The sequence below is a fragment of the Coloeus monedula genome (genome assembly GCF_965178545.1).
Source record: "Coloeus monedula genome assembly, chromosome: 11".
Classification (NCBI taxonomy): Eukaryota; Metazoa; Chordata; class Aves; order Passeriformes; family Corvidae; genus Coloeus; species Coloeus monedula.
The window spans coordinates 2,361,003-2,388,480 of record NC_138791.1 but is presented as its reverse complement, the minus strand read 5'-3'; the positions used below and the strand labels follow the sequence as shown (position 1 = coordinate 2,388,480).

The window sequence follows — 27,478 nt, the reverse complement described above, 5'->3', positions numbered from 1 at the left end:
GCTTGGACACCTACTCGGGGAATTTTCCAGGCTGTCCCAGCATGGTGCTTTCCCTGAACTGATACCCTGGAACAGGCTTTTACTGTGTTCTGTGGAACTCAAATGCTCCTTTCATGGCTTTGCAGCCAAATTTTCCTTCTTGCTGTATCATCTGTCTCTTTTTAGGCTTAAAAATATATTTAAACCAGGAGATCTTAAACCCCACTTCTCTTCCCTCTTGCTTCCACCTTTCCTCGCTTTAGAAATGGAGTTGGGGAAAATGATTGTTCTGTCCTCTGTCATTTTTACCTGTTTGCAATATCCAGTCATTTTCTAAGTGTCCAGAAAGATTGTGCCTTTATTTTGTGAGCCAACTACGAGGATGAATCAGATTTGGGGTATTGTATTTGAAGTACTTTTCTGTTTGTTTATTTGGCAGGTCCTTGACCAGTATGAACGAGAAGGGTTCAATTTCCTAGCTAAAGTTTTTAATTCTTCACATTCCTTCTTGGAAGACCTGACAGGTCTAACTTTATTACACCAGGAGACACAGGCTGCTGAGGTAAGCAAATAAAATTTGGATCTTAAGAATTAACCATGTGGTGAAATGAATCACTGATAGAATCAAGCTGTGGTATTTGATTTACAGAATGATTGACACGATGGTTTAGACATTCTCTTAAATTCATTGTCACTTTCTGGATCTGAGTCCTTAAATATTGCTTTTAAAGGAAGCAAGTGGCTTGTGTTATGTGGTGTGAGGAAATCAACTGCAATTTTAGGTCAAGTAAAATGTAATTATGCTGCACGATGGATTGTAATATGGGGCAAGCAATGCTGTTTGCTTGCCCAGTGACAGAAAATGGAATATGGGAAGAAACTGGGGTGTGTTTGACCTCATGGGCAGCAGCACTGCTGATAACTCAACACTGAGTTGTGATACCGAGCGTGTTCCTTAAAAAATGAAACAGATCTCTGCCCTAATACTGCATTTTAACAATGATTTGTATTCCTTCCTCCCTCTGCCAATATCTCTCCCCTTCTACATCATAACTGAATCTTGGCGTGGCTGTATCCCAGGGATGTTTCTGAAGCTGTTCAGTCCCTGCAGCCTGTGCAAGTGCTGCAGCTGTTTTTTCAGCTGGAAAGGGCTCCACAGTGTTGCTTAATAAGGTTTTGGGGGGATAACGATGACTTGGCTCTCTGTTTCATGTTTTAGCCTTTGAAAATAATGGAAGCAGATGCTGGAAACGTGAACTGTAAAATACCTAATGCATTCTTAAATCAGCATGGTCATACCTAGGAAAAATTTAAATATATATATGTATGTGAGAGGGATCCAAGAAGGGAAAACAAGCACCCTTTAATGTGTGCCACTCATTAATAGTGAGAATAATTAAAGTCTGATTGCCAGGCCTGGCTTTTAGTGTCTAGGCTGCTAATGGAAAATGTAAAACCAATTACAATTAGTTAGTAATGTATTATTTTGCAGGTATTAATCCCTTTTTCAGCTTCAGAATGTGTACAGGTGTTTGTTAATGAAATTTTAGATACTCTCTACAAAGTCTAGAGTCTGGTGTGAGTTTAGTGCGACTTACTGAAGTCAAAGTTTAGCTTAAAACCCAGAATTAGCATCCTTTCAAAAATCCTGGGGTTCTTTAGTGAGGTTTATGCAGTGAAATCACTGCTCAGGGGTGGAAAATCTGACATACAAAGTATTTGCAGAGCTAATGCTTTCAAATTAGGTTAACTACCATAAAACCAGGGAGCTTTCTTGATCCTTCCCTATAGGATTGCTGTATTTTTGGGAAAATCCATCTCTTTTAGCAGGGTTAACCAATCTATTGATGAATCTGTGTTTATGAATGGCAAGGGCTGACAGATTATTCGTAGATCCTGGAGCACTCCTGCTTGCTTTGGATTAAAAGCCAGGTTTTTGTTACATTTTGCCACTGCTGGCTCTGAAAAACAAAGAGGTTGTTTTGTGGTCTTCCACAAGTCTCTGTTCATCAGCTGGGACAATTTTTATATTTTTTAGGTGCACAAGAGAGTGCTTTTAATATCTTTTCTGTGGAATTACTCTCATATCTGGAGCTCCTTTTCTCTTGTATTTTGAGCTCCTTTTTCTCACGCTGCAGCTGGGGAGTGTGAGGTCTGCAAAAATGGTTTTTTGGGTTTCTGGCTGCTTTGAAGCTGCTCTTGGCAGAATGTATTCCCTAAAATGGAGCCATTAGATAGATTTGCTAAGATTGGTGCTCCTTTGATTTGAGATATTCTTGTGACACTCTAAAGGCTGCAGCAAAAGCAGTGAGAGGTTTCATCAGGTGTGTATGGCCTGGTTTGTGATGGGAATATTTCATTTTTCTGGTGGGAAGTTATCTGCCTTTCTCCACTCAAACTCTTCAGAGAGATTTTGTGGATTATTGGTGCGTTTGGAGACCATAAAAATGGCTTCTGGTAACTGCAGATTTTCTTTTCCTCCTGTCTAGTAAAATGTGTCCAGTGCTATTCCAGAACTATAAAGAAAATAGACTTGTAAAGTTAGATGTCATCCAACCTTATATTTACCCAGTAACATCATAATTGGCTTGTAATTCCATACATAAAATCCCTGATGTTTGATTAATAAACCTGCATCTGATAGGGGAACTGCTCAATCTTGTGCTGATTTTTAAAAGGTTCACTGTTAAAATGTGAGCATTTCATTGAACATTTCACTAAGAGTGTTTTGTTATGGTCAGAAAAACTGTCATGCTGCTCTTCAGTGAAATCACACACTGAACCTCTTTTATTATTAGTTTTTATTTTTAATTCACCTAAATGCTTAGCAGCTTTCATGATGTGTGTGTAAAAGTGCTTTAATGAGAGATTGCTTCTAAGTTTTGAGTTTGCCTGAAAGAGAACCTGGATAAGTTGTGCACGTTCTGTAGGAGTGGCTGTTAAACACACCATTTTTGGATGGCCTGAATTTCCATGAAAACTCCCCCCACATTATTAGCTCAGAGTGTGGTTGCCCAGATTTAAGGAATACAATTTGCAGTAAGATACGGGAGACTTTTCACTTAATGAAAACCTTTTTTTATTTGCACTGTTTAATTCCTATTCCAGGGCTGTGCTGTTGACCAAAATATTTTAACACAGATTTAGTGTGGTTTAAATTTGATAGTAGTTGCAGGGTTTTTAGTCAACAGAGCACCTATTTCTTCAACATGAGCTGCATCAGGAAATCAGAAATGTTCTCCATGACTTCCTTAGCATGACAATTAATAAATAATAACATCAGCAAGCTTTTCTATCCTGTCTTGGATTGACAGTACATTTCAGGCATCTGCTCTTTCTACATCTGGCTTTAATTTAGGGTCTCTGGAACATTTTGGGGTTTGTTTTTTTTTTAATCCCAGTTAGATATTTCTGTGCAGCTTGGGCAGGAGCCTCTGGTGACACGCCTGGCTTTGAAGGCCAATGGAAGCTGTGGGAAACTCCCATGTCAGCACTCAGGCCCTGTTTCCACTGGATGCAGTTCATCTGGGGAGCTGCCCAAGCTCGTGGAAGCACTGAATTTCTGTTTTCCCCATCACTTTGTTTCCTTTCTGCGAACCTCAACTTTTAAACTTGACCCTTGCTCGCTGTGTAGTGGAGTTTAATGGCTGGGCTTAAAATAGAGACAGCCTGAGCATCCTTGGGTTGTTAATCAGGGGCTGGAGGTGTGGAATTGGAAGCAGAAAAGTGAATAATTTCCAGGTCTGAGCTTGGCTGGGCTGCCCAGGACTGTTCCAGCTCAGTGCATCCCTAAACCCAGCTGTGTGCTCCCCTTGTGCTCCAGATTAACCCTCCAAAGGGTGTTGGGTTTGCTGCTGTGAAGATGCTTTCCCTCTAAAATTTCTAATTCAATCTAAAGTTTCCTAACCCTAAATCACAGCTTTCCTGATATGCACTCAACTCATTTCTCTCTGTAATAAGACACAAATGTAAATACACTTTTCTTACTCTGGATTTCAATTCCTGAATTACTTGGATACTTTACTGCCATTCCTGCTTTCATCAGGATGAAAGAAGATTCTAAAACACACACCAGAAATAAAATTTTCACTTGGTTTTCTGACTGATTGAAAAACAAGAAGGGGTAGAAGTCTTGCAATCTAAGAGGGTCATAAAGAGCTTTGGGAAAAAAAGATCAAATCTGGAGCACAGTCCCTATTTTTGAATGTGATTGTAAAGGTCAGATTTGGGTGCTGGTAGCTCCTGTGTCTGTGCTCTTTTACTTCAGTGATGTTGTACTTCAAGTTTCTGTCTCTCACAAAAAGTGTGGTGTCTGTAGTTTCTGTGACAAGTTCTTGTGGTCTCTGAATGAGGCCTGTTTGGTATTTCCAAAATGCCTTTTCTGTGCTGGTTTACTGTATCCCAAACAATCCTTCTTATCCTTATTAATGAGAAAAAAAAAAAGGATTTTTTTTAATCTAGTCAGATACTCAGAGAAAATACAGACAACCCTATTTTATCATGTTTCTGCACTTATCTGAGGTTTGTGCCTGACCATTTTTCAGTCATTTCTTGAGGAGCAAGGCTGTAGAATAAGCAACTGGTATTAAAAAGGAACTTTGTGCTTGTCCAAATTTGGAAGAAAATTCAGAATTTCCAGTGTGCTTTGCTATTAAAAATATCCTGCTTGTTTCTGATTCTGCATTATATTATGCAGTGTATTTGATGCTGAAACAATAACAGTTGAATAGCCAAAAAAAAAAACCCAAACCCCAAGCAAAACAGAAAAACCCAGCTACAACAATATTGTAACAGTAACTTCTGTAACTTGACAATTTTTATCTGTTAGCCAAGTATTATTCAGAATTTAATTTTATTTGGTGTTATGAAAACTTCCTAAAGAAATCATTACTGATGGGTAGCCCAAAAAATTAATATTTGAGACTTTTCTCTGTGTGAGCTTTTGTTTTCCTTCATGTTTTTAATCTGGTGCATTTCAGGAGAAATTCATTTTGACAGATTCAGGCCTGCCGTGGAATTTCTTTCTTAAGAGATTAAGAGATTAATTTGTTTTCTTTCAGGAGGTGGGTTGGTTTTTTGTTTTTGAGTTTTCTCATGATGTCAATTAGTGTCATCATTTCTCTTCATTCACCAAGCAATGTTTCCCAGATCTTTGAATAATGGTAAATTTTTTCTGTGCTGAGCACAGTCCAAGTGAGAAAGGAGATTTTCAATATAAGTAAATTTGCATTGCATTGGGGTGACTGTGCTGGGTGATTCCATGCCTAAAATAGATTTAATCAATGTATCCCTCACACAGGGCTCTGCTGAACGTGGGATTTCACTGCTGCTACTTGGCCAAGGAGGGGTAATTGTTACATCAACACACAACACTGCAAACTGAGTTTTCCAGCCTTTGGACAAGCCCCACACTGGGCTTTAGCAGATACCTTCTGCTGCTTTGGGAAGGGTTTAGAAATACCTGTGAAGTGGTGCCTCTGTTTGCTGGCAAAACATGAGCTCCTTGTGTTTCCCCTGATACCTTCACTGATAACTTCAATTATTATCAGTCATTATATTGAAATGCTCTTCCTGGGCCTTACATCAGTGAGTGATGTGCACAAATACTCCTGGTTCATGATGTATCTGAGTAAATGTGTGTTTGTCCCTTCAGGGCTAGGAGGGGCTTGTGCAGTCCTTTATTTTGTTGGAGCCAAGGGAAGGACAGTTGGCTGGTAGCCAGTTATCATTTTTGTGTGAAATGTCAATTATATGGAAAAGAAACCCACTGAAAGAAATGGAATAATGGCATTTGGGTTAGCAACAGATTCTGTTATTTAATACGGGGTTTTTTTCATGTATTTAACCGAATTGCTGTCATAGTGTCAAAACACTGATAGAGTTTAAATCTCTGTGTAAAATTTCACAGTAAATATCATGCAACTATAAAATGGAAAGTGCTATTAGGAATAAATTTATTATTTCATCACTTTTTATGTGAGGGGAAGAAGCTTTGCAGCAAAAACCTGGGCAAGCCCTCAGTACCTCGGCACCTTCAGCTGCAGTGAAACTGCAGCAGCCTTCTTGTGCATTCTGTGTTCCTCATGAAGCTTCTGCAGACAGTAATTCCTGGTTGGTTTTTGACACTGAACCGTGCCATAAATCAAATCCCTCCTGATGGGAGAGAATTTGCTGAAAGTCCTTGCAGGGAGTTTGAGAGATAAACCGAGACTTTTCCTTGAGTTTCAATGCTTCCAGATCGTTGTTTATTAAGTCTTATCAGAGGAACTGAGCCACCAGCGTGACTCAGGTACAGCACAGAGCACAGAAAAGCAGGAGTGAAGACTCTCTATCAAGATTTACACAGCCTTTTAAAGATATTTTAACCAGTAGTTACTAAAAATATACGTTATTTTCACTTTCCTACCAATTATTCAGTAACACGGGCAGGAACTGCGGAATTCTCTATCCAATCATTCCAAACTACTTTTACTGCAGAACATGGAGTAGTAGAAGAAGGAGAAGAAGGTTTAGAGAACAACAACAATCCTCCATTTTGATATTTTTTTACTCTTATCTATGTACTAAAAAGAAAAGCCCAAAACATCTAAATTTTTCACCCTGTGACAATCTTACATAGCAGTCTATCACCTAATTCACACCACTGTATTTTCTAGTTCTTGTCTGACTGTTGGTAATTTTTTCCAAGGTTTGAAGCTAAAACAGTGTTGTTCAGGGGGTAAGAACCCTTAAAACAGGCAGAGAAATATTCTTGGCACTTTGGGCTCCTACAGGTTTTCCTCTTTCTGAGCAGAACTGATCAGTGCAGGTGATCAATATCAGCTGTTCTCTCCCAAGGGGACTCTGGGCTTTCCTCTTTTCCTAAGAACTCCACCTCCAGTAGCATTGCAAAGGTGCACTACTTTTCTTTATGACTCATTTTAATTGCCCTCATTAGATCAGTACCTAAACAGGGAGTATTTGAACTGATGAAGTAATGTTTTGACTTGTGCCGTGGTAGTAAATGATATTAAATTGTACTTTATTTAAGGTTTTAGAGTAATTTTTGCTAATGATGAACACAGCATCCCAAAATTTTGAAGGGAACTGCTATGCTGAAGCTGCAGAATCTTTATTTTGGGGAAGCAATTCTCTTCTAGAAAGATTTTCAAACTCTGTTGACTCCTTTTCTTTTGAAGGAAAAATCTCCAGTAAAGGAGAAGTAAAATAATTTAGGGATCAAATCTCTTCCATTCCAATATTCTTTGTCACAAAGAAGAATGAATAGACTGTTCAAGATGCATTCTATTATTCTCATGTGAAGAATAAGAAATTATACAACACAGACAAGCACGCTGATGAACTTTTTCATTCTAATTAAGAACATAAATTCTACAATGTGCTTCTCAGTCCAAGAGTATATGAGCCCTTGTAGATCATTCAAATTAAAAAAAAAAAATTGCTGCTGGACAAATCAGTGCCAGATTTCAATAAACACCAATTGTTGCAGCCTTACCCAGAGGTGCTGTGAATGTCTTGGGGCAGGGCTGCCTCAGCCTTCCATCAAGTGTTAATTGAGTTACTTTATTAGGGATTAATGTGCTCTGGTCATCTTGGAGCCCACCAGAGTATTTCATTGTTACCCGTGTTTGCCTCCTCCTGATAATCCAGATTTCCTCTGGAAGCATCTCCCGGACTTCTCTGAGGGCATTCCTGGCAGGGTAAAGCCATGCAGTCAATTATCACATCCCCCAAGTGCAGGGGTGGTTTGTTATTGGCAGCATCTGATTCAGACCACAGAACCTTTCTGCACAAACAGCAGTGGCTTCTTTTCAACTTTGGAGCTGATTTTCCTGTAAATATAGGTGGAACTAGGAAATGGTCATAAATGAAGTGGATTGCAATGTGAAGAGTTGCTGAAAAATCCTGGGGATTTAGCACAGCCTCTCTTTAATGCCAGTAGTTGCTAATTCACACAGGAAATTAAGCACCACAACTTTTAAGAACAGAACATCAATTTTAAGACATGCTCCTCAGTGGAAATCTCATTTGGAAAACGGTTTGTGAACTACTCCTCAGCTGAAATTTTCACCATCTCTTAGGGTTTCTTCCTTTGTGAACTATGGAATAATTTTACCAGCATGAGTGTTTAAAGATTCTCATCCCCGTTGCTGCTGTAATGCAGATATTGTTGGCTGAATTTTGGTTGGCACTAATTTATAAAACAGGCAGATTTGAGTAGCCTTTAAAATTAATACTAACCTAGCTCTTACTGGCCTGAGCTCTCTTTCCATTTGAATATTTTCCTGGTATTTGCACTTTAATGAACATCTCTGCAGAGTGCTGGTGTTTCCTTTCCCTTACTGTAGTTCAGGTTCTCCTGAAGTTTCCTTTTCCCAACGCTTTTTTGGAACACATTAAGTCTTGGCTTCCAGCTGAAATCTGCCATGCAGCATAGTTGTTTTTGTGGAATTGGCTGGATTCCTGGAGAAACCACCTGATAGCTTAGGAGTGATAAAAATTAATGACCAATGCTGTAGTTAAAACCCAGATGTGATTCCAAGATGAGCCACTTTGTGCCTGAGAAGATAAGGATTGGTTGTCTCTTATCGCTTCAGTGCTAATTTTTCCTTAGCAGTGACTTCTTTTAGTTGATTTAAGGTCCAGTTAGTTGGAAAGCTACATCTTGTAAATTGTAAATGAAAGTTGTTCCTGACCTCATGAAGAGACATCAAAAAAGTCTGCGTTGTTATGCATAAAATAAAAAATTAGCCAAGAGAAAAGTGTCTCACTTTAAAGTTTGGAAAGCATAGCATTAAAAAAAAAAGTTTTAGGATGAGTTTCTGTTTTCTTGGTCTCTCAACCTTTAAAAACCCCACTCTAGAGATTAAATAATGTGCTTCAAATTAGTGATGAGTTGTTGCATTTTGTAGTGTTGAGTCTGGGACACCAAAGCTATTCCTACATGTGATATTTCACAAAGCCAAAGTTGTTTATGAGTTACTGAGTTTGTTGTTATTTTCACATACAGGAAAGCTTTTTGTTATTCTACAGGTGTGGTGATGATTTTTAGTTGTTTAGTTGTTACACAGCAACCTTAAAATAATGCAGTTTTACTGGATAAATAGGAGTGGTTTTGGTAAAGGGGAAAATGCCAGACCTGGAAATGTAACAACAGAACTTTTTAAAAGTTGGGTTGAGCTGCAAGCCCTGGTAGGAAGGAAATTTGTGGCTAAGATGTGATAAGGATCAGCTCCCAGAGCTGATCTGGAGTCTGTGTGTAGCAGTTCTGCTGCCATCTCTGTGTAGGAAGGTGTACGTGCAGATGTTGTCTGGTTCTTGAAGTGTAAAATATTGCAAAGGGGCTCTTTAATGGCACAGGACTCTCTAATACAAGAGGTGAATGGACTCTATTCCAGTTAAAACACAAAAGTAAACATCATAAAACTGGTCTAGTTGGAATGACATTAAAGCTGTGAGATTCTGGAAATAAATTTGGAGAAAAACTCTGTGTGTGCAAGTACATCAGTACTTTGTCATCTGAAAATAAGGGCTCTGTTGAAGTACTTGTTATACACAAAATAAATTCCTGTAGTTGTAAAGTACTGACTCAAGCCCACCAGACAGTGCATTTAATCCCCTGCAAGTCAAGTGTGAAATCCAATAAGTTAATCAATAAATAACTAAAAAAATACATGGTTAGGGAAAAGATACAAACTGTGATTTAGGTGGAGGTAACAGCTAAGAGGCTTATTTATTTTTTGGTAACTAAAGAAAGTCAGTCACAGAAAGGGAGAAGGGAGGCACAAGTAAACCTGTAAAGAATTAAGCAATCACTTTCCACCCTCTCAAGGGGATAGGGGTTAAGAGATACAGTTTTAAAAGCCTTTTTGTTGTTGAAAAGTTTATTTGTCTAATGTCTACTGAGACAGTGTGCCAACAACAGCAAACCCAAATGCAAGTTAGAGAGAGAAAGAGAAAACTACTACTGGAAGAGAATATGAAGGCATAGCAAAGCTATTTAGAAGTATTACAGTGCAGCAGCTGGTTTTGGTAATGCTTCTTGGTTATTTAAAAAAAAATAATCATCTAAGTCCTAATTCCCTTTGTCTTCTCCCTCTGAGTAGCTGCAGTGTGTGAAGCTTGCTGGCCCATGACTCATTCTTCCCACTAAAGCTATTTCTTTGAATAGCCCCTGTAAAAACATGCATTTTTGTGTTGGTTGTCTTAGCTGGCAACTGGGGAGGCTTTTTTTTTCCTCCCTGGGTGAGTGATTTATGTGTGCTAATCTCTGGATCTGCCTTTGCCACACATGGTGCCTGTGAAAACACTGGTGGTGCTGTACCTGGGAGTGCTGTGCTCACCTTTCTGCAAGAGTAATTCAAGCACTAAAACTCATTTAATCTCTTCCTCCACAGGCAATAGGCTCATATCTAATAAATTCTGATACCTTGGGCTTCTTTTCAGGGACAGGCAGTCATGAACCTGAGGCTGGATTTTAATTCTTACTAGATCTGAAAAGGGTAACAGGCAGAGAAGATGCAAATGCAAAATAAGATGCTATTTCCAGCCTCTAAAAGAAACTTCTTTGCATGAGTTTCGTTCACTGCAAGAAATATGGAAGTAAATGACTGAGGTTCATTCAGAGGAAGAATTAAAGAGCCTCTGTTGAAGCTTTTGTGTGTGAGGGAGTGCTGGGTGTGCTATTTTAGCTGTCCCACTGTGGGCAGCCCTGGCAATGCTCTAAAGACTGGTCTGGGGCTGCTTTCCCAGCGCTGCAGATTTTCTCTGCTGCCCCAGTGGAACAGGCAGGCTCCTGTGAGAGAATTCTCTCCTGAATTCTGCCTGCTGCCCGAGCCTGCCAGCACACATCCATCACACGGATATTGATACGGGCAGCATCCTCTCCAGCTGTCCTGGGCTCCCCAAAGGCAGGCCTGGATTAACTGGGGACAGCCTTTGGAGCGAGTCCAAACTGTAAAACACAAGCTCACATTTTTAGGTGGGTAATGAAATACCTCAAAGCCTGCCTGTCTTGGAATTACAGCTTCAGCCTTGGCTGGGGCTACTTCTTTGATACTTCTGCTTTCTGGATTTAATCCAGACTTTAGTATTGGATCCAATTGTTGAATGCATGTAAGATGCAATTTAATATTGTTTAATTCATAGATTTGTGCCTGCAGATTATATTTGGATTGCTCAACAAAGTAAAATCTTGATTATAGCCAAACATGTCGATAAAGTTCAAGGAGCTGACTGTGACTTTTCTTTTTATGTGGTGGACGTTAGGGATGGTTATGGGAGATTTGGGGAAAGGAAGTAATGCTGTTAAATATCATTTTAGATAAGTTGGGGTATAAAGGTCACAAAGTTTTCTGCAAAGTGAGGTTAAATTCAAGCAAGGTTGGTCAGTAGTAACATCCCTGTGAGTAAGAGCTGCTGGAGGATGCTGCAGGAGTTTTCAGGACAGTACTAGAAAGAAAGTCTGTGTATTTGGAAAATTGCTAGGATTTAAGGTCACTTACGAAATAGAAGAATGTTGTTTTCATTAAGAAATTTCTAAATTGAAGAATAAATGTTTTGATCATTGAGTCCTTTTCATTCAAAGGCGAATGATATTCTCAGCTCTAGCATGAAGTCTGCAATCCTTCATTCTGGTGAGTTTTTTTCTTTACTCTCTTCCGGTTAAAAGCAGAAGAAAAGAGCTTGTGGCAGAGAGAAGTGCCTATAGAAGAAAGTGTGTAGAATTGTTATTGTAATGTGAAGGGATGAGGTAATAGAGAACAGCAATAACCAACAAACTGCAGTGTCTGACTCCAGCATCAACAACTCCGCAGGCCTGATCTTTATTGGACTTTGTTTTAAATTTGGGGGGACGGGGGGGCTCTGATTGGCATATCTGTTTCAGGAAGAGTATCAAGAGTTCTCTAATTTCATATTTAAATCTGGGATCTGATTAATACTCGAGGCATGCAAGAGAGCTCTAACATGAAGGCTGCTGTTACTATAGTGAGATGCTATTACAGACATCACAAGACTTGTTATACAAGGAAACATGATTACTCTGGATTAAAGGAGTTGCCAAAGGCTTGAAGGATTTATTGGTGCTGCTGCTTTGAGTTATATATAACTTCATTATTTTGTTGAAAACATTTAGATCTAGAATTAATGAAGCACAGTAAATGCTGATGAAATGAATCAGCAGGTTTGACAGCTTTGAACTGACGCTGAGCAACTGATGAATTTTGTGGGAGCATTCCTTAGGTCTCCAAATTGCTGGATAATGTACAGAAAGTAATAAATCCAGCTTTTGCACAGAGAAATGAAGCTTAATGAGTGCAGTGGGGTGCATCAGAGTTGATGTGATCAAGATCTTATTTCTGAAGTGATTTGTAATTCCTGAGCTTGTGGTGGAGAAAACGGCCTGAGCTGCTGGGGATGGTCTGGATCTCTGGGATGAAACTTTCTGAGGGCAGTGGGATCTGCAGAGGTGGGAGGAGGAGGCACAGGAGGAGTGACAGCAATTTTCATGTGGGTCTGAGCAAGGCAAGGGCAAGTGGGGAATTGTGGTTTTAGAAACAAAGGACTGGAATTGGCTTTTTTTCCCCGGCAAAACTTAGTCACGGGCAGTGTAATTAGAGAGGAAATGCAGGTGTGTAACAGCTCTGTGGTGTGCTGGGCTGCTGCAAGGTCTCTTTTCTATGTGAATTAGGAGTTCAGTGCATCTCACATCCATTTGATCATTTCATTAATCTCAGCTGTGTAAAACTGGCAGCGTTTTGACATTGCTTCCCTAACCCAGCTCAGAGAGTGCTCTAACATCCAGAAACACTTTCTAGGCAGCTGCATTCATCCCATTGCATGAAGTCTGTAGCACTGCAGAGATGTTTCAAAAGGATTATTGTTTTAACAGATGATTAACTGCAAATTATTTATTGCTTTCTTAAGATTAGCTCAGCAGTCATCATTTGCTCTTGATGCCACGATGCAGAATTAGTGCTGTGGGTACTAACATGAGTCTGAATGAGAAATGAGCCATAATCAATGATGAAAGGGTTTCAAGTTTTGAAATAGTCTTACAACATTAATTCCTCACAAGCAATACCATAAAGAGAAAATATGGAATGGGAGAAATCGTTCTTGTGTTCCCTTTGACTCTCCCCTCTGCAATGTGACTCAGGAATTTAGTTAGGTAAAAAGTATGACTAAGTCCCTTCTGCCTTTGAGGTACAGACCTGGGTGAAATCCAGAATGAGATTGGATTTCAGTGAATTGGATAACTTCTTTCCCAGTCTTTTTACTTTGAATTTGGGACAAAACTACATCAAAAGCTGGAATAGCTTCCTCATCTAACTATTCTGGGGCCGAGTGGTTTTTTTTTTTTTTTCCTCTTCAGATAGTGCCTGATTACTAAATTAAGCTCTCAGCATCAATAAATCATTCCCCTGCAGAGTCAAACCTGTAATTTTTCATACCTGTTGTCCTTTGTACCTTTTGAAATACTGCTCATGGGGCTGTGGAGAGACTCCCTGGGTAGGTACAGCAGAGAGAGAGAGTACAAAGGGACCCAGGTGCATGTTGTAGTTTGGGGGGGTGACAAGCTGGGCACATTCCAGAGGATTTGCAGGAGCTGTATGAACTCCTGGGAGCACATTGGGGTTGTGGGGGTTACAGAATGAGGAGCCAAGTGAAAAACCAAACGAGGGGTTTTTCAGGAGCCTCACACACTGTGTGGTGTGATCCCTGTGGGACTCACCAGGGCACTCCAAATCCCAGGAAACGGAGGCGGGGAAGCCCAGAGGATCATTCCTGATCCTGCAGGAGCGCAGGTTAGAAACCAAACCAACCTAAATTAGGCTTGGAATGTGTGGTGTTGTCACCATTTGGAGGTAAAGCAGCATCTGCAGAGCCACCTGTGTGGGAAGGGTGGCCTGGTTTGAAGTGTTGGCTCTCAAAACCCCTTGTCCAAGTGGCACTGGAATATTTTAATTTAGGATTTCTCGTTCCATGCTGTGAGGGGCATCACAGAATCAAAACTTTAACATGCAAAAATCTGTTTGTTCTGGATGTCAGAGAGTTGGAGGGCAGAAGGGAGGAATGGCAATAATCTCTTGCCCAGATTATATGGTAGTGACAATTAGGAAAAATCTGTTGGTCCACAAAGCCCAAGAGCTGGGATTTCTCCTGCCCTGCAAGCCCTCAGCTCATTTTTCTCTCTGTATCCCACCCAAAGGTATTTTTAAAGCTGGATGAAGACAGCTCTCTGTCTCTCACTGTGCCTGGATTGACACAGTCACAGATGTCACTGCTATGCAAACCACTGCTATTATTTTTTCTCTTAAGTACTTTCCTGGTTTCCCTTTTGCTGTGACAATTTTGTCATTGTTGCTGGGAGCTGGAACTATTTCATTCATGGGCCACAAATGTTTTCTGTTAAGCATTCAAAACCTCCCATCATCCTATTGTGCTTTTCCAGTTTACTATAAAGTGCTCCAGCCCCATCCAATAGAGTTTGGTTTAAACCTTCCTCTGTTCCTGTTATTTTTAACATTTTCTCAGTTTTGCTTTAGTTCTCCAAGATGGATCATTGCTGTGAATTTAGTGATGAAATCCTCCCGTCTCATTCACTTATTTCAATCCCATCTCTTGCTTCCTTTGTATTTCCCTGCATCCCAACACTTCTCCTCTCATGTCCTCTGTGATCCATAATTTCTGTTTGGTTCACACCTGCTTGCTTTGAATGTCTCCTTTGCATCCTCTGGATGTTGGATTTTAAGGGGGCATCTGCATGGCTTGAAATAAAAACATTAATCTTTTCATCTTCCAGATTTGCAAACTTACTTCAAGTTATTTCACAGTAAACTCTCAGAACCAACAGTTGTAGCTTCCTGTTATTTTTGTATTCTTTTGTCCTAATGGTAGTTGTGAGTTGATATAGGAATGCTTCTAAACAATTTACTTTTCAATAATGGACTTGGTTTTCTACCAGAATGTTCTAAAAAAACGCTGTTCATTACTGGCCCTTTTCCCCTGAGCACATTGTCATGTTAAAAAAAAAAACACCATAATTTTTCTCCAGTCTTTTTGTTCTTTCACAATAATCTGGTTGAGTAATGCAGCATTTATTCTATTTATGCTTGCAAACACTTCCATTTTAAACAGCTGCTAGACAAATGAATTGCACCAGTAATACTGTGGTGCTGTTAACTGATTTATATTTAAAAGTATTTGGATTGTATTTAAATATTTAAATTTGTTCTTTACAAAGACTGGACTTAGGGTTAGGATCAGGTCCTGTGTTTTATTCCGTTTGTTCCTTTAGTGACTTGCTGGCCTCACAGCACCATTGCCTTGCCCAGCATTTGTCCTCTTCTCCCTATAAAGTCAATTTACTATTCTGGTTGATTTTCCATTCTTCTTGTACAAACATGCAGCTCCCAATACTTGCATCCCCGTTGAGCAATAAGAAGTTGTCAGTACCTGTTTTTCCTGACTGTGGAGTATCAGGTGTAATTTAAGAGTCATTTTTGGGCAATATTCCTTCAGCCCATTGCCCCTTGTCAGCAGCCTCCCTCAACCCTGTGTGCCTGGGGAGTTTTTCTAATCCACAGCTCTTGCCAAGGCCTGTTACCTCCAGATTTGACAATTGAACATCAAAAGTTACACTTTAAACACTAACATTTATATTTTTTTTGTAAAAAAAGCCTTTTTTAATCTTGTTTTTTCTTCTTCATAATGTAATTTCTTGGGAATTCAAGGCTGTCCACAGAATAGTGATGGCCTGAGATACCTTTTTTAGAAAATACTGTATTTGCATTGTCAGAATTAGATGTGTGCCCTCATACAGACTAGAGTGAGTCCATCAGTTTCTGCCCCTGGTTTTTCTGTCAGGATTTTGTACAGGCCTTTCTGGACTTTTCACTGGAGGTTTTGCTGTTATTTCACCCCAGTTCCAAGGAAAGAGTGGAGCACAGGGAAAAGCTGGGCTGAATCTCTTGTGCTGAAGCTTTTGTGCTAAAGCTGCTGTTGGGCTCCTTGGGTGTTTTTATTACAAACCAGAGCATGTTGGCATCACTGACCATTCCCAAATCTGTTTGCACCCCCCTCACAGAAACAAAAAGGAGAAGGAGCCCCTTCTATTCCCATTTTTTGTCCAGCTCAGGTCTCTCCGTGGCTTTTTATTGAGCAGAAGAGCCAAGGAAGTGAAATAGCAGAGAGGAGTTTGTCATCCTTGTTCTCACCATCAACTCCAGCACATTTAAAGTCGAGTTTTTATCTCTGGCAATTGAGTATCTGTTCACAGAAAAATACTGGAAGTTCTTGGAATTGCAAACATATCAGGCCACGAGCCAAGCTTTCCCTGGCTAGGCAGTGACAAAAGCTGCCAGTGGATCTGAGTTTTATGTGGTGTTTTTTTCTATTGAGAAACTACTGTTCTCTCTGAGGTCATCAAAACTTATTGGAACTAGGATTCGATATTGGATTTTAATCATTGTTCCGGAGTTAAAATGGGAATTCTCACTTACAGAACACAGATCAGAGCTGAAGTTGTTCATCTGGAAATTTTAAATTAAGTTTTATCCCAGTGTATTAGTAATTTTAGCGGAGTGTTCTAATCCAGAATGAAAATCAGATGTGCTTCATGGAAACAGGGAAGTCCAGACAATGGGTATTGTGTTTAGGTTACAAGACTTGTGGTCTTCCTTTTTTTAATTTTATTTTCATTGTTTACATTGCAGGCAAGTCTTTGTTCATTTTAAGGAATAAAGCTAGTAGTGTTAAAGCACTGTTTTTTTTAAAGTTTGTATCCAAAAATATTTCTCTTGAGTTGTATAAAAAAAATTGGGTTTTCTGGAAATTCATTGCCCTCATGAACAGACTCCTGGTGAGTGAGGAATTTTTATGACTCCCTTAAAAAACAATTGCAGGCATTCCACAAATAAACAATGCATTGATTTGGGGGGGCATTTTAATGACTATTTTATAATTATTTGTTCTCCAGTGTTTATTTCAGTGTGGTATGTTGTAATTTTTAACTTAGTTATCCTAAGAATTCTCTTGTACAGTGGAGAGAGCAGAGCTTTGGAGCAGGAGCCAGTTCCCAAGTGCAGACACAGGACTGACTGATATTCCATTGATTTCCACCAGTCCTGGAAGAAGAGCTGGAATAGTTCAGGCCAGCAGCTTTCTCCTTCTTTTTGCATCTTGTTTTGGCAATTCTGATCTCTTTTCCTCAGTTAGATTTTCCTCCTGTGTCTTTCATTAATAAATTTCACGTGTGATTTTTCCTTTGTTTTACTTTTCTCCTTTCAGGGCTGTTTTTGCTGAATAGTTGACCGTAGTCACAGCTCCATTGGATTTGGCTTTTCCCCTGTGTAAACCCTTGGGAGTGACAGTTCTGATTTTCCTGGCACAATGATGCAGTGCCCCGTTCACGCACACAGCAGCAGAAACCCTGACATTGCACAAGATGCTTGATTGTAAAATTGGGATAAGGGGGACTGAACATCTCTGGATTGCTCCTTGTCCCACAGGGAGCAGCAGTTGCCTGCCCATTGTTGCTTTTGCACAGGATTTGCTTTCTGCTGCTCAATCTGCAAATAATCCAGCAGATGCTGTTATCGCCACAAGTACAGTTTGTGATTCAGCTCACGCTCAGTTGCTGCAGTGTTTTTGCTGATCTGGAGTCACATCAATAATGTTTTGTTCACCCAGAGGAGAGCTCAGAGGGAAAATGCTAACATTTAGAAACTGAAAGATGTTGTGCAGCCAGGATGAACCTGGTGCTCGGCGTTTCAGATGTTTAGGGTTAATTTCCTCTCTGTCAAACCTCTGTGTGTGTCACTTATGTTCTCAGCAAGTTTTTCCTCAGCTCCTTTAATCCATGAGGTGGAAATGTTGCAGTTTTTTACAGAAAAAAGCAGATTAACTGGCAGCTTTAGTGCTTGCAGCAGTTCTTGGTGTGTGTTTGGGAGCAGGAGGTGGCTGAGCAGAGAGAGCGAACGTTCCTCTGTGTGTGCACGTAAATAAGGCAGTATAAATATGGGCAGTACTGACATCAGTGCAGAGGCTGATCAGATTTTGTCAGTCCTTTCTCATTCAAGGGAGCCTGGCAGACTTTCAAAGGTTGCTGCTGTCAGAAAATGATGAAACAAAAAAAATACAAATCAAAGATTCCGTGATCTCCTTCCAACTCTGCAAGAGCATAAAGTCACTGTGTAAGAAACCAGATCACTTCTCAATTTTCCAGAGCAGCACAGGGACAGCATCAGAAAACAGAGCTGACAGGGCTGCTCTGATGTTCAGGGGCTCAGGGAGGGAGCAGGATGCTGTGGAGCAACATTATTCCTTGGGACTTGCCCACTCTCTGTTGCAAACATGCTTACAAGGGTTCCTTATTTTTCTGTCTGCATCAGTATTTCTGACTGTGACAAAGTGATTTATGTTACAGTTCAGCACTGGCTTGGCCTCAGCAAAAAGATCAAAGAAATGGATGTAAACATCAGAGCAAGAATAAGTAGGTGTCCAAAATGGGGTCTTGTTGAGTGTTTTTAGAAGGTGAAGTGAAGCTGGGTTTGTGTAAGTTCAAACTTGGCAGGACCCTACGATTTCTAATTAATTGATGAATTTTACAGAGGTTTTATTTCATCAACATAAAAACTCTTAGCAAAAGATAAATGTTTTTATTGTAGAGGAGCTGAGCAATCAAGTTCCTTGTGTACCTCTCCACGCTGGGGTTTCTGCAAAACCACCAGCAGCAGAAAGAGAGTCATTGAAAAGCAGAGCCTCTTGCTGCTTTATTGCTCTACTAAAAATGGGTATTTGTACTTTTTAGTCACTAAAGAATCATTGGAGGGCTTTAGAAGCACTCAGCAGTTTAGGGCTATGACTGTCCCAGCTCATGGAGTGGGTGGGATGCTGCCAGCAGCCACGGGCCTGTTCCCACACATCCGAGGACAAGCCCAGAACGCTGATGCTGAGTGGGAAATCTCCCAGCCTCTCTGCTGACTGGGACATGACTTGGGGAGAGCCACTGGTGCTGAGCAGCGTGTCAGCCCTTCCAAGGGAGTTAAAGCAGAGGGGAGCAAACTTGGGATGAAACTTGGGTGTCATCTGTTAATAACACAATACTGAAACTAAGGGCCTTTCCAAATTCCAGTTGCAGTGTCTTCAGTTTTACTCAGCTCTATCTTAAAGCTACATGCATGCTGATCTGAAATAATTTCATTTATTTTGCAAACTCCTTGAAAATTTTATGATTTAACTCTCCAAACAGTTCTGCCAGCAGGGAGATTTCTTGCTGCTTTCTTTTACGATAGAAAAGCTAGTGCATGAGTGGATTATCACAGAGAACGCAACATGCTCCCGTTGTATTTCCCTCAGAGTTCTTCCCAATCCAAAGTGAATGTGCAGCCTCTGTTTGAAATAATTAGCCGTGGTTTGCTGGGGGAATTTTGGGACTTTCATGTTGCACTAGCTTTTGATCAAAATTTCCCTGCACTGCCTTGTTTAATTCTGGCCATCTGGATTAAAAGGCTCTCTTAATCTTAAATACAGATTGTAACTCTTTCTTTTGGAGTGCGCTGCCATAAAATTCAGGCGCGATTCCAGCTTTCTTCATTAAAGCTTTCTTTATTATGGTTTGTCGGCCATTAAATGATTGTTATGCAGAATGGGCACTTGATCATAATTTGCTGGAGCTGGGAATCAGTTACAGCAGTAATGCAGTTCTGTAATTAAAAGAAAGCATGTTTATACCTGCCAGCATCTCCTGAGAGCTGCTGAGGGTGAGGAGAAAACAGTTGAAAGGCAACAATTTCTGCTAATAAGACATTTAAGGGCTCGGATCTACCAGTGTTTTGTGCTGTGCTGTGGAAGTGTGATTTTTTTTTTTCCATAATCACTGGGTTTGAACCAAAATCTGTGGTTTGAGACAGGGATAAAAGGGCAGTTTTATTTGCCATAAATCTTCTCCCATCTTTTATTTCTGTTTGGGGTTTAGAAAGGAACGTGCATTTCTCGCAGAGAAGGAGCAATTGGGGATCCTTGAATCCTCTCCCAGTTTTGTTTCTGCTCTTGTGTGGCTTTTATCAGGGAGCTCAATCTCACTCTTACTGGTTTTTTCACCTGTAAAGTTTGAAAAATTGTGAGAAAATTGCTAGCTTTGAAATTATTTTAAAAGGGAGTTTTGTAGGTGTTTGTGCCATTTACTTTTATATTTTGGCTGTTGGGAAACGGAAGGAAGTGTCAGTTTGACCAAGCCGCACAGTTGAACTGTTATGGACGAGTGTGGCATAGCTGATGATGTAATTTAATCTGATTTTAGCAGTATGTTATGGATAACCTAAAGTAGATACATGATAATTTCATAAACATTAGAAAATATTTCCTTATAACATTGAAGTTATGCAGCAGCTTTCTATAGTTTTTTTCCTGAACTTGTGTCTGCCCTTTCTCCTAAAATTCCATCTTTGAGATGCCTTCTAAAAAATCTGCACCTGGAAAACCTTAGTGGGAGCTGAGCTGGTGGATGTTTGGTGAGATGAAGCTGCTAAATGAAATCATTTCATTTTCGATTTTACAAGCATCTGTTTGGCTGAAAACAATTTTCTGCCCCAGCTGAGAACTCGAGAGATGCAAATGCTGTGAGTGCAACAAATTCTTGTCTTGCCATGAACCATTGGTCTGCAGGAACTGTGCACACAGGAGGTCAGGAGTTTGTTTTTTAACATCTCTCAATTTGATCTCAAATTGGAGCTCTCAAATTAGTAATTAAAACATTCCTGATGGACTAAAATAGGTGAATAATGTAGGTTGTGGTCTAAGCAAGACTGTGCAAAAATCGAGGAAACCTGCAGAATTTAAGTGCTCTCTCCCACAATTCTAATCAGAATTCTAACAACAATTGCAATCAACAAAACCAGTTCTAATCAGAGTTGTTGATGATTTAATCAGGAGTTTTCAGTCTTGCTAAACAAGTGAGGAACACAGACTGGAATAAAATCAGGACTTTATAATTCTGCCGTTCCTCAGCATGGGAGCCCTGACATTCTGGTGAACACACAACTGAGATGTGAAAGTCTTCTGAGGAAAATTTTAATAGCTTGGAAATTCAGTTACCTGAAAAATCCTTTCTGTTCCTTTTTATGAGGGTTTTGTTTTTGTTTTTGTTTTTTTTTAATACCTTTGTTGATTTTGGAAAAAGTAGAAGGCTTTCCTTGTGAATCTCATCTTCTCAATGGCAAGCCCTTGCAGTGTCTTTGCCAATAGTTTATTTCACATGTGTTCAGTCCAGTTTTCTTTTCACATATGTGAAACAACGTTTTGGCAAGTGGTAAACAAAATATATACAGCGAAGAGAAAGAGACTTGAGCTTTTTATTTAAAGTGAAAAGATACACTTTATGAAATAAGCCTTCCATTGAAGTGAATAATTAAAGCTAAAATAAATAAGATCTTATAAGAGATTGCACAGCAATTATGTAACTTTTAAGAAAGGAGAGTTGATGGTAATGAAGTCTTTTCACTTGACTGGGTTTTTCTTGGAAAAGTGCAGTATCATGTGATTAGGTACCACAGTGTGTGAGAGCAGTTTGCTGGTACAAGATCCAAACATCACAAAGGCATTTCCAGAGCCCAGATGTTTATCAGTTCTCTCTTCTGGAAGGGAGCAGGGAGGTTTTTATTCCAGGTTTGCTGAGTGGTTCTCCACGGTGGGCATTTGTCCAGGGGGACTGGGCACTTGTGCATGGCCCACAGAGCATTTATGGTCGAGGAAGGAAAGTTGCCCCTGTGGCTCCCTGGGAACTGTGAGAAAATCTATCCCGAGCTATTCCTGGGTCAGGAAATACTGGGCATGGCTGTGCTGCACTGTGGGCCCTGCAAAGCCTCTGATCCTTTGGGAATTACAGCACCTTTGGGATTTAGCCAAGCCCTCCTTTCCTCTTTGCAGTTTTCTGAGCTGACTGAGGGACTCATTAAGGCAGCAGTTAAAATACAAACATGCTGAGTTTTTAGGATTTTGGACCTCTCTAAAAATTTGACCCACATCTGACAGTTCATTAATGTTTTCCTGTTATATTGAATGTGAACTGAAGCAAATCAGGAGTGTCCCCAGAGTGTTTATCTGACCCCCAGGGATATTCTGAGGTGATTCGTTTTATCATTGGCTCAGCTGGTCAGAGCAAGGTGCTAAAAACAGCAAAGTTGTTGGTTTGCTCCCTGTGTGGGCCATTCCCTCAAGAGTTGGACTTATATTATCATAACTAAAGATACACTTAAGATATTTTAATCACATATCTCCTTGTCTGCTTTCACAGAATAACTGAGTTTATTAAGTTGATTTAGATGCCTAATCCTACCAGATAACATGATAATTTCAGGGGAGAAGGGAAACTAGAAAGCAAGCAAAACCTAGTTTAAAATTTACAAAAAAAGATGTCAAAACAAACCCAAGTGCTGATCTTTATTTGCTGTGTGATAGTTGTAGTACCAAAGCAGAAAACGAATGACATTGAAACTGCATATTCTGAGCTGGCCATGCATTCTTTTACCATTTATTTATACAATCCAGCAAAAGAGAGACATTTTTCCAAAAATTTCTTTGCCATCTATTTCAGCATTGCTGTATTTGCTGTGCTTGGTTGGAAGTGCAGCTGTACTTGATTTGACATGGGCAGTTACAGTCTGACAACACCACAACAAAAATTCACGGCGAATTAAATGATGTTTTGGTTCCTTTTAGTTCTGAAATGTATGTCAACCTATAATTGTAGCAAATAGAAGAATGTTTTTACAGGAGCATGCAGGATCTTGGTGCTAATCAGATATGTTGAGGTCACTCCTATGCAAATATTGTGAGGTTTTGGAGGGTCTTTGTATAAAACCTGCTACCACAAGCCAAGGGTTTGCTTTCAAAAATCCAAATCAAAGAGTTACTGAGGGCTGTGGCTCTCTCAAAAAGGCTCATTTGAGCTTTCCTGTTGTGGTTATTGATAATAAAGTCAGGGTTTAAAGCAAGATCTTCTCATGACTGCAAGTCTAAAATTAATTTATTCCTGCAGTTCTTTCCAAAGAGCAGGCAGATCCTGTTACCCGTATTTAATGTAGGTATCTGTAACAACCAATTGCTGAAAAATAAGAATTTAAAGATATTATGGTATTTCTCTCTAATGTCATAAGGTGCAGTTCCTTTGCAGCCACTGTCCCATTCCAAGGGCTGTGTTTCTCTTGAATCATTTCAAACAATTTCCATCTTTCCAGGTAACTTTACAAAATACAGCTCTGTTTGATTTGTTCTGCGGAAGGGAATTAGAGGAGATAACATCTGAAGCATTTATGTGATGCTTGCAGTACAATTGTGTCTTTTTGAAGGATTAATTTGAGAAGTGAAGCCTCTGGGGGGGATTTCTCAATATCTATCAGAATTTTCACATGCAGGCATCTTGAGCTCCTTGAAGTTACTCAATGCCAGTCAATATCTTCAGGTTATAAATTAGTTCCTAATTAACATAATGGAATTTTGACAGAAATTCATGAAGTCTTGAGAGCTCTTGCTTGTGCAGCAGACTTTTCCCACCTGTCCTCTATAACTTCTCCTGAGAAAATCACGGAAATTCAAACTTAATAAGCAAGAGTGCTGCAGGTATTACAAGATTTAATTCCTAATTGCATCGTCCTACACTTCAGCTCAGTCACCGTGTCTCAAGTGTCAGTGGTTTCACACCATTCTCACATTCCCCTCTCCCAGGAGGAAGAAATGGAAGAAATACAAAGAAATGGTACTTTCAGCAGCTGGGACCCCAATATTGTCACTTCTCCTTCAGTTCACTGAGAAATGCTGTTCTTTAGGGAAATCTGTCACATTTTGCTGCCTAGCAAAGAAAAGACACTTTAGCAGTGAAGATGTAGGTGACAAATTCACTTTGGTATTTATCTTTGTTTTGTTTTGTTGCTAAGGAAAAGTTTTGAAAAATCCAAGCATAAAAACTCTGTTGGAAGTGGCTGAAATCTATTTTTCTCCATTCAACAGTCAAATGTATTAAAATTCCGATGTATTAAAATATTTGTCTTCAGATATTTTGGGGGTTTTTTGTGGGGTAAAAATAGCACTAAGTGCAGATTTGGACAGTGCCTCTTGTATGCACTTAGCTCCTGAACTGTGCTACCACGTGCTGCTGCCAGTGACGTTCCTGCTGCTGTTTGAAGGGAGGTTTTGTTGTTAATTCTTCAGCCAAACTGCTGGAGTTTCACATCTGTAAGGCCTCATATCACGATTTAAACAGAGCAGTGCCAGGGTAGAAACGTCAGGCAAACAACCCAAACCTGAAAGCAGGACGTTGTCTCACCCTCTGCGTGGGGACTCAGCATTTTGGGAGCTCTGATGTTGTTATTCAGCAAATATTTGAGTGAGAGCACAGGAGGAGGGGTTTGGCTGGTGGCTCCCAGCTCCTCCACACAACAGGAGCCCTCACTTGTCATTTCCAGGCAGAGCCCCAGGAAAGCAGTTTGTCAAAATCAACCCAGCAAGGACACACGACTGCAAAATAAACTCCGAGCAAGGCTTGCAGTTCAGTCATGAAAACTTGCTGCAGATGCATCTGCCTGGTGTTCCCTGAGGAGCAAACGTGGAGCTCATCCTTCCCCCCTTGTCCTCCTCCTGCTCCTTCCCTGCTCATCCCAGCGTGGTTGGAGGCTCCTGGTGCAATTCCAGGCTGCCAGGACATGATTTTATTCTTATTCTGCTCTGTTTTGGCTTTTTAGTTCATTGGCCAACTACCTGTGAATCAGAGCTGGAGCTTGTGGCACTGTGGGCCTCGGGAATGTGGGAGACAGATGGAATTCTTTGTTGGAGGGCTTGGTTTTGTTTTGTACGGAGACTTCTCTGGCACTGGGTTATGTAAGATGCTGACCAAAATCGAGCATGTTAGAATGTATTTGCACGTAGAAACTCAGGCTTCTATTGTATGTGGTGGTTTGAAAATTAACAGGGAAAACCTTCTCTGAAAAGGCTCAGTCAGTGCTGATTTTGGGAGTATTTGTGCTGTCATGCTGTCTTTGTTTTAGTTGTCTTAAATAGAGAAATATATAGCAATCAGGGAGTTGTTCTGTATTATATCCAAGTTGTCTTTTGGGGGATTTTCATAATTAAGAGTGTGGGATATTTTGATACTTAAAGCAAAAGAAAAAAAGGAGCTGTCATTTGACTGTAAAAATACTCTTTTTCATTTTCTGCCAGAAGGAAAGTAGTCTTAAATTGAGAGGTGTCTTTGCTTGTTTGGACTTGTTGGTCTTAACTAAATAAAACAACCTCTTACCTCTTTGTTTTGACTGTGTTTTTCCTCATAGTACGGTTCCACCTGTCCGCTGTTGCCTTTATAGGGTTTGTTATGCTATTGTTTAGAGGGAAGTCACACCCTTGAATGAGTACTGAAACCTGGTTTCTGATTGGGGTTAAACTTAAAGAAAAGGGGCACTTCACAGGACAGGCTTCGTTTGTGTGAGGCTGAACAAATATCATTCTGCTGTTGTGAATAAAAAAACTTAAGTCATAAATATTTGTGATTTTACAAAGCAAAAGTCTTGGGTTTTGTTCACTGGAGTGTGGTGAGTGTTGAGATTTTGATTTTAAATTTCCAATGCAAGCAGAGGGGGGTCTTCATTCTGAGGGAACTTTTCATAGGATGCTGAGAAGTGGGTTTGGTTTTAAAAGTGGTTTCATTCCACACTTTCACACCTGTATCTAATTTAATTTTTTTTCTAAATAATCCCACAGTTAAGGTGCTGCACTTGGAACACAACATTTCTGTCTTTCTAAGCAGAAAACTCTGTCAAAGGTGGGGAAGCAAAAGGGTGAAGGCAGTGATGTTATCCCAGGAGGAGAAGGTTTAAATGGGATGAGTTTCCCATAGAGTAAATGACCTCCAGGTGTCCCTAACTGAATTTCTTCTATAATTCTAAGCAAAACTCGAATAATTCACACATAGATCTGTCACTGTATTCAGTTCTTGTATTTCACTAAGCCTGCACTTGTGAAAGCTTTCATCATTTCCAACATTTGAGCTACACTGAAGTCTCACCTTGAGCTTAAGTGTTCAGCCATGATTTTGAGTGAGCACAAATAAGAGTTCATCTTGATGGTATTGCTTAATTAAGTTTTTAATAGCACTTCCCTAAGAATCATTTGAAAACTTTTTAATTCATAGATTTGGAGCTGATGGCTTGGAGGGTAAATGTTTTTTTTTCTGCAGTAGGAATGAGCTGATTTTGTGGATGGTTGGAAATTCAGACACCTTCTAGCAGGGTTGTTTGTAATACAGGATGTGGTACTAGAAAACAAACGTTATTGTCCACATCAACTATTTGTGAATATCCTATTCTGAAATTGGGAGCTTTGTTGACACATGCAAAAAACTCCAAAATTCTTTTTTTGCTAAACTTCAGCTTTATAATTATTGGAGCTATCTCTGGTTTGAAAGCCCTCCAGTCTTGCCCTGCTGTTTCTGCTTTGTCAGGATGAGAAGTTTTAGAAAATAATTGCAGTTCTAAATTGGAAAAAAAAAGAAGAAAAAAGAAAGAAGTCCTAGTGGACAGCGTTGTTCCCTTCTCTGGCTTCCTTTTTGGAGCAGTAATTTATGCTCACAGTTCTGGTGCTTTCTGCTGCTGGGAGCAGACTGACAATTCTATAACCCCTGCATTTTCCTCATTAATGGAATATATTGTGCAGCAGACGAGGTTGGTGTGGGCATGGCAGGACTGCCCAGTGCCCAGATCTCTGAGTGCAGAGCTCACCACGTTCTTTTGGGGCTCAGCCCATGTTTTACTGCTTTCTGTGCATGGACAAAAGCAGCTTCAAACTGTGCTGAGCAAGTCCAAACTGCCTTAAAACCACATAGGAACAAACACACAAAACCAGTTTGGAACATGTTGAAAATTTTATAAGGGAGCCAGAGGAAGTTTTGCTATTGAGTTTCACCCAGGTTCAAGCCCTTCTTCATCTCTTTGGAAACTGGCTCAGCTCGTGTGATTTTGGAGATAATCTAAGGGAATAGCATGACAATGGCAGCAATTTTGGTGAACTTGGGAGCTGCATAACCTTCCATAATTTTCACTGTGATCTCCATAACCTGTTTTCCATGCAAATCACATGCAAGGGAACTCGTGTCCTTCGAAAGAAATAAATATTCAGATGTGCTGAGAAGCTGATAAAAGATTCATCAGTTTGTGTTTACAGCTACAGAAAAAGCTTCAGCAATTTAGAATACACACTTCAGGCTTGACTGTGTGGAAGTGGAGAGTTCTAGCACAGGGTATTCCAGAGGAAATTCCAAGCTGTGCACTTAGGAATTAATGGCACTAATTAACGCACTGGTTAAAAATGTGCCCGTTAATCACGTGGAGGGCAGATGGAGATGTACAGCTTTATTTGAAAGTTTAGCATGATGTTATGTGGTGTTGAATAGGAATATTTTTGAGTTTCCCTTTCACTACATGAATAATTGAAAATCGGTTCTGGCTATTCC

The 27,478-nt window shown here is 40.0% G+C and overlaps 1 protein-coding gene across 3 annotated transcripts in view; it reads left to right on the top strand.

The window, feature by feature from the left end:
* ATG7 (autophagy related 7) overlaps positions 1-27,478 on the top strand; it is a 78,793-nt gene that overhangs the window by 31,865 nt on the left and 19,450 nt on the right. For all 3 annotated transcript variants that reach the window (XM_082289020.1, XM_082289019.1, XM_082289021.1), the window contains one exon: positions 419-541. In XM_082289020.1, coding sequence (XP_082145146.1) covers positions 419-541 — 123 coding nt within the window. The remainder of the gene's footprint in view (positions 1-418; positions 542-27,478) is intronic.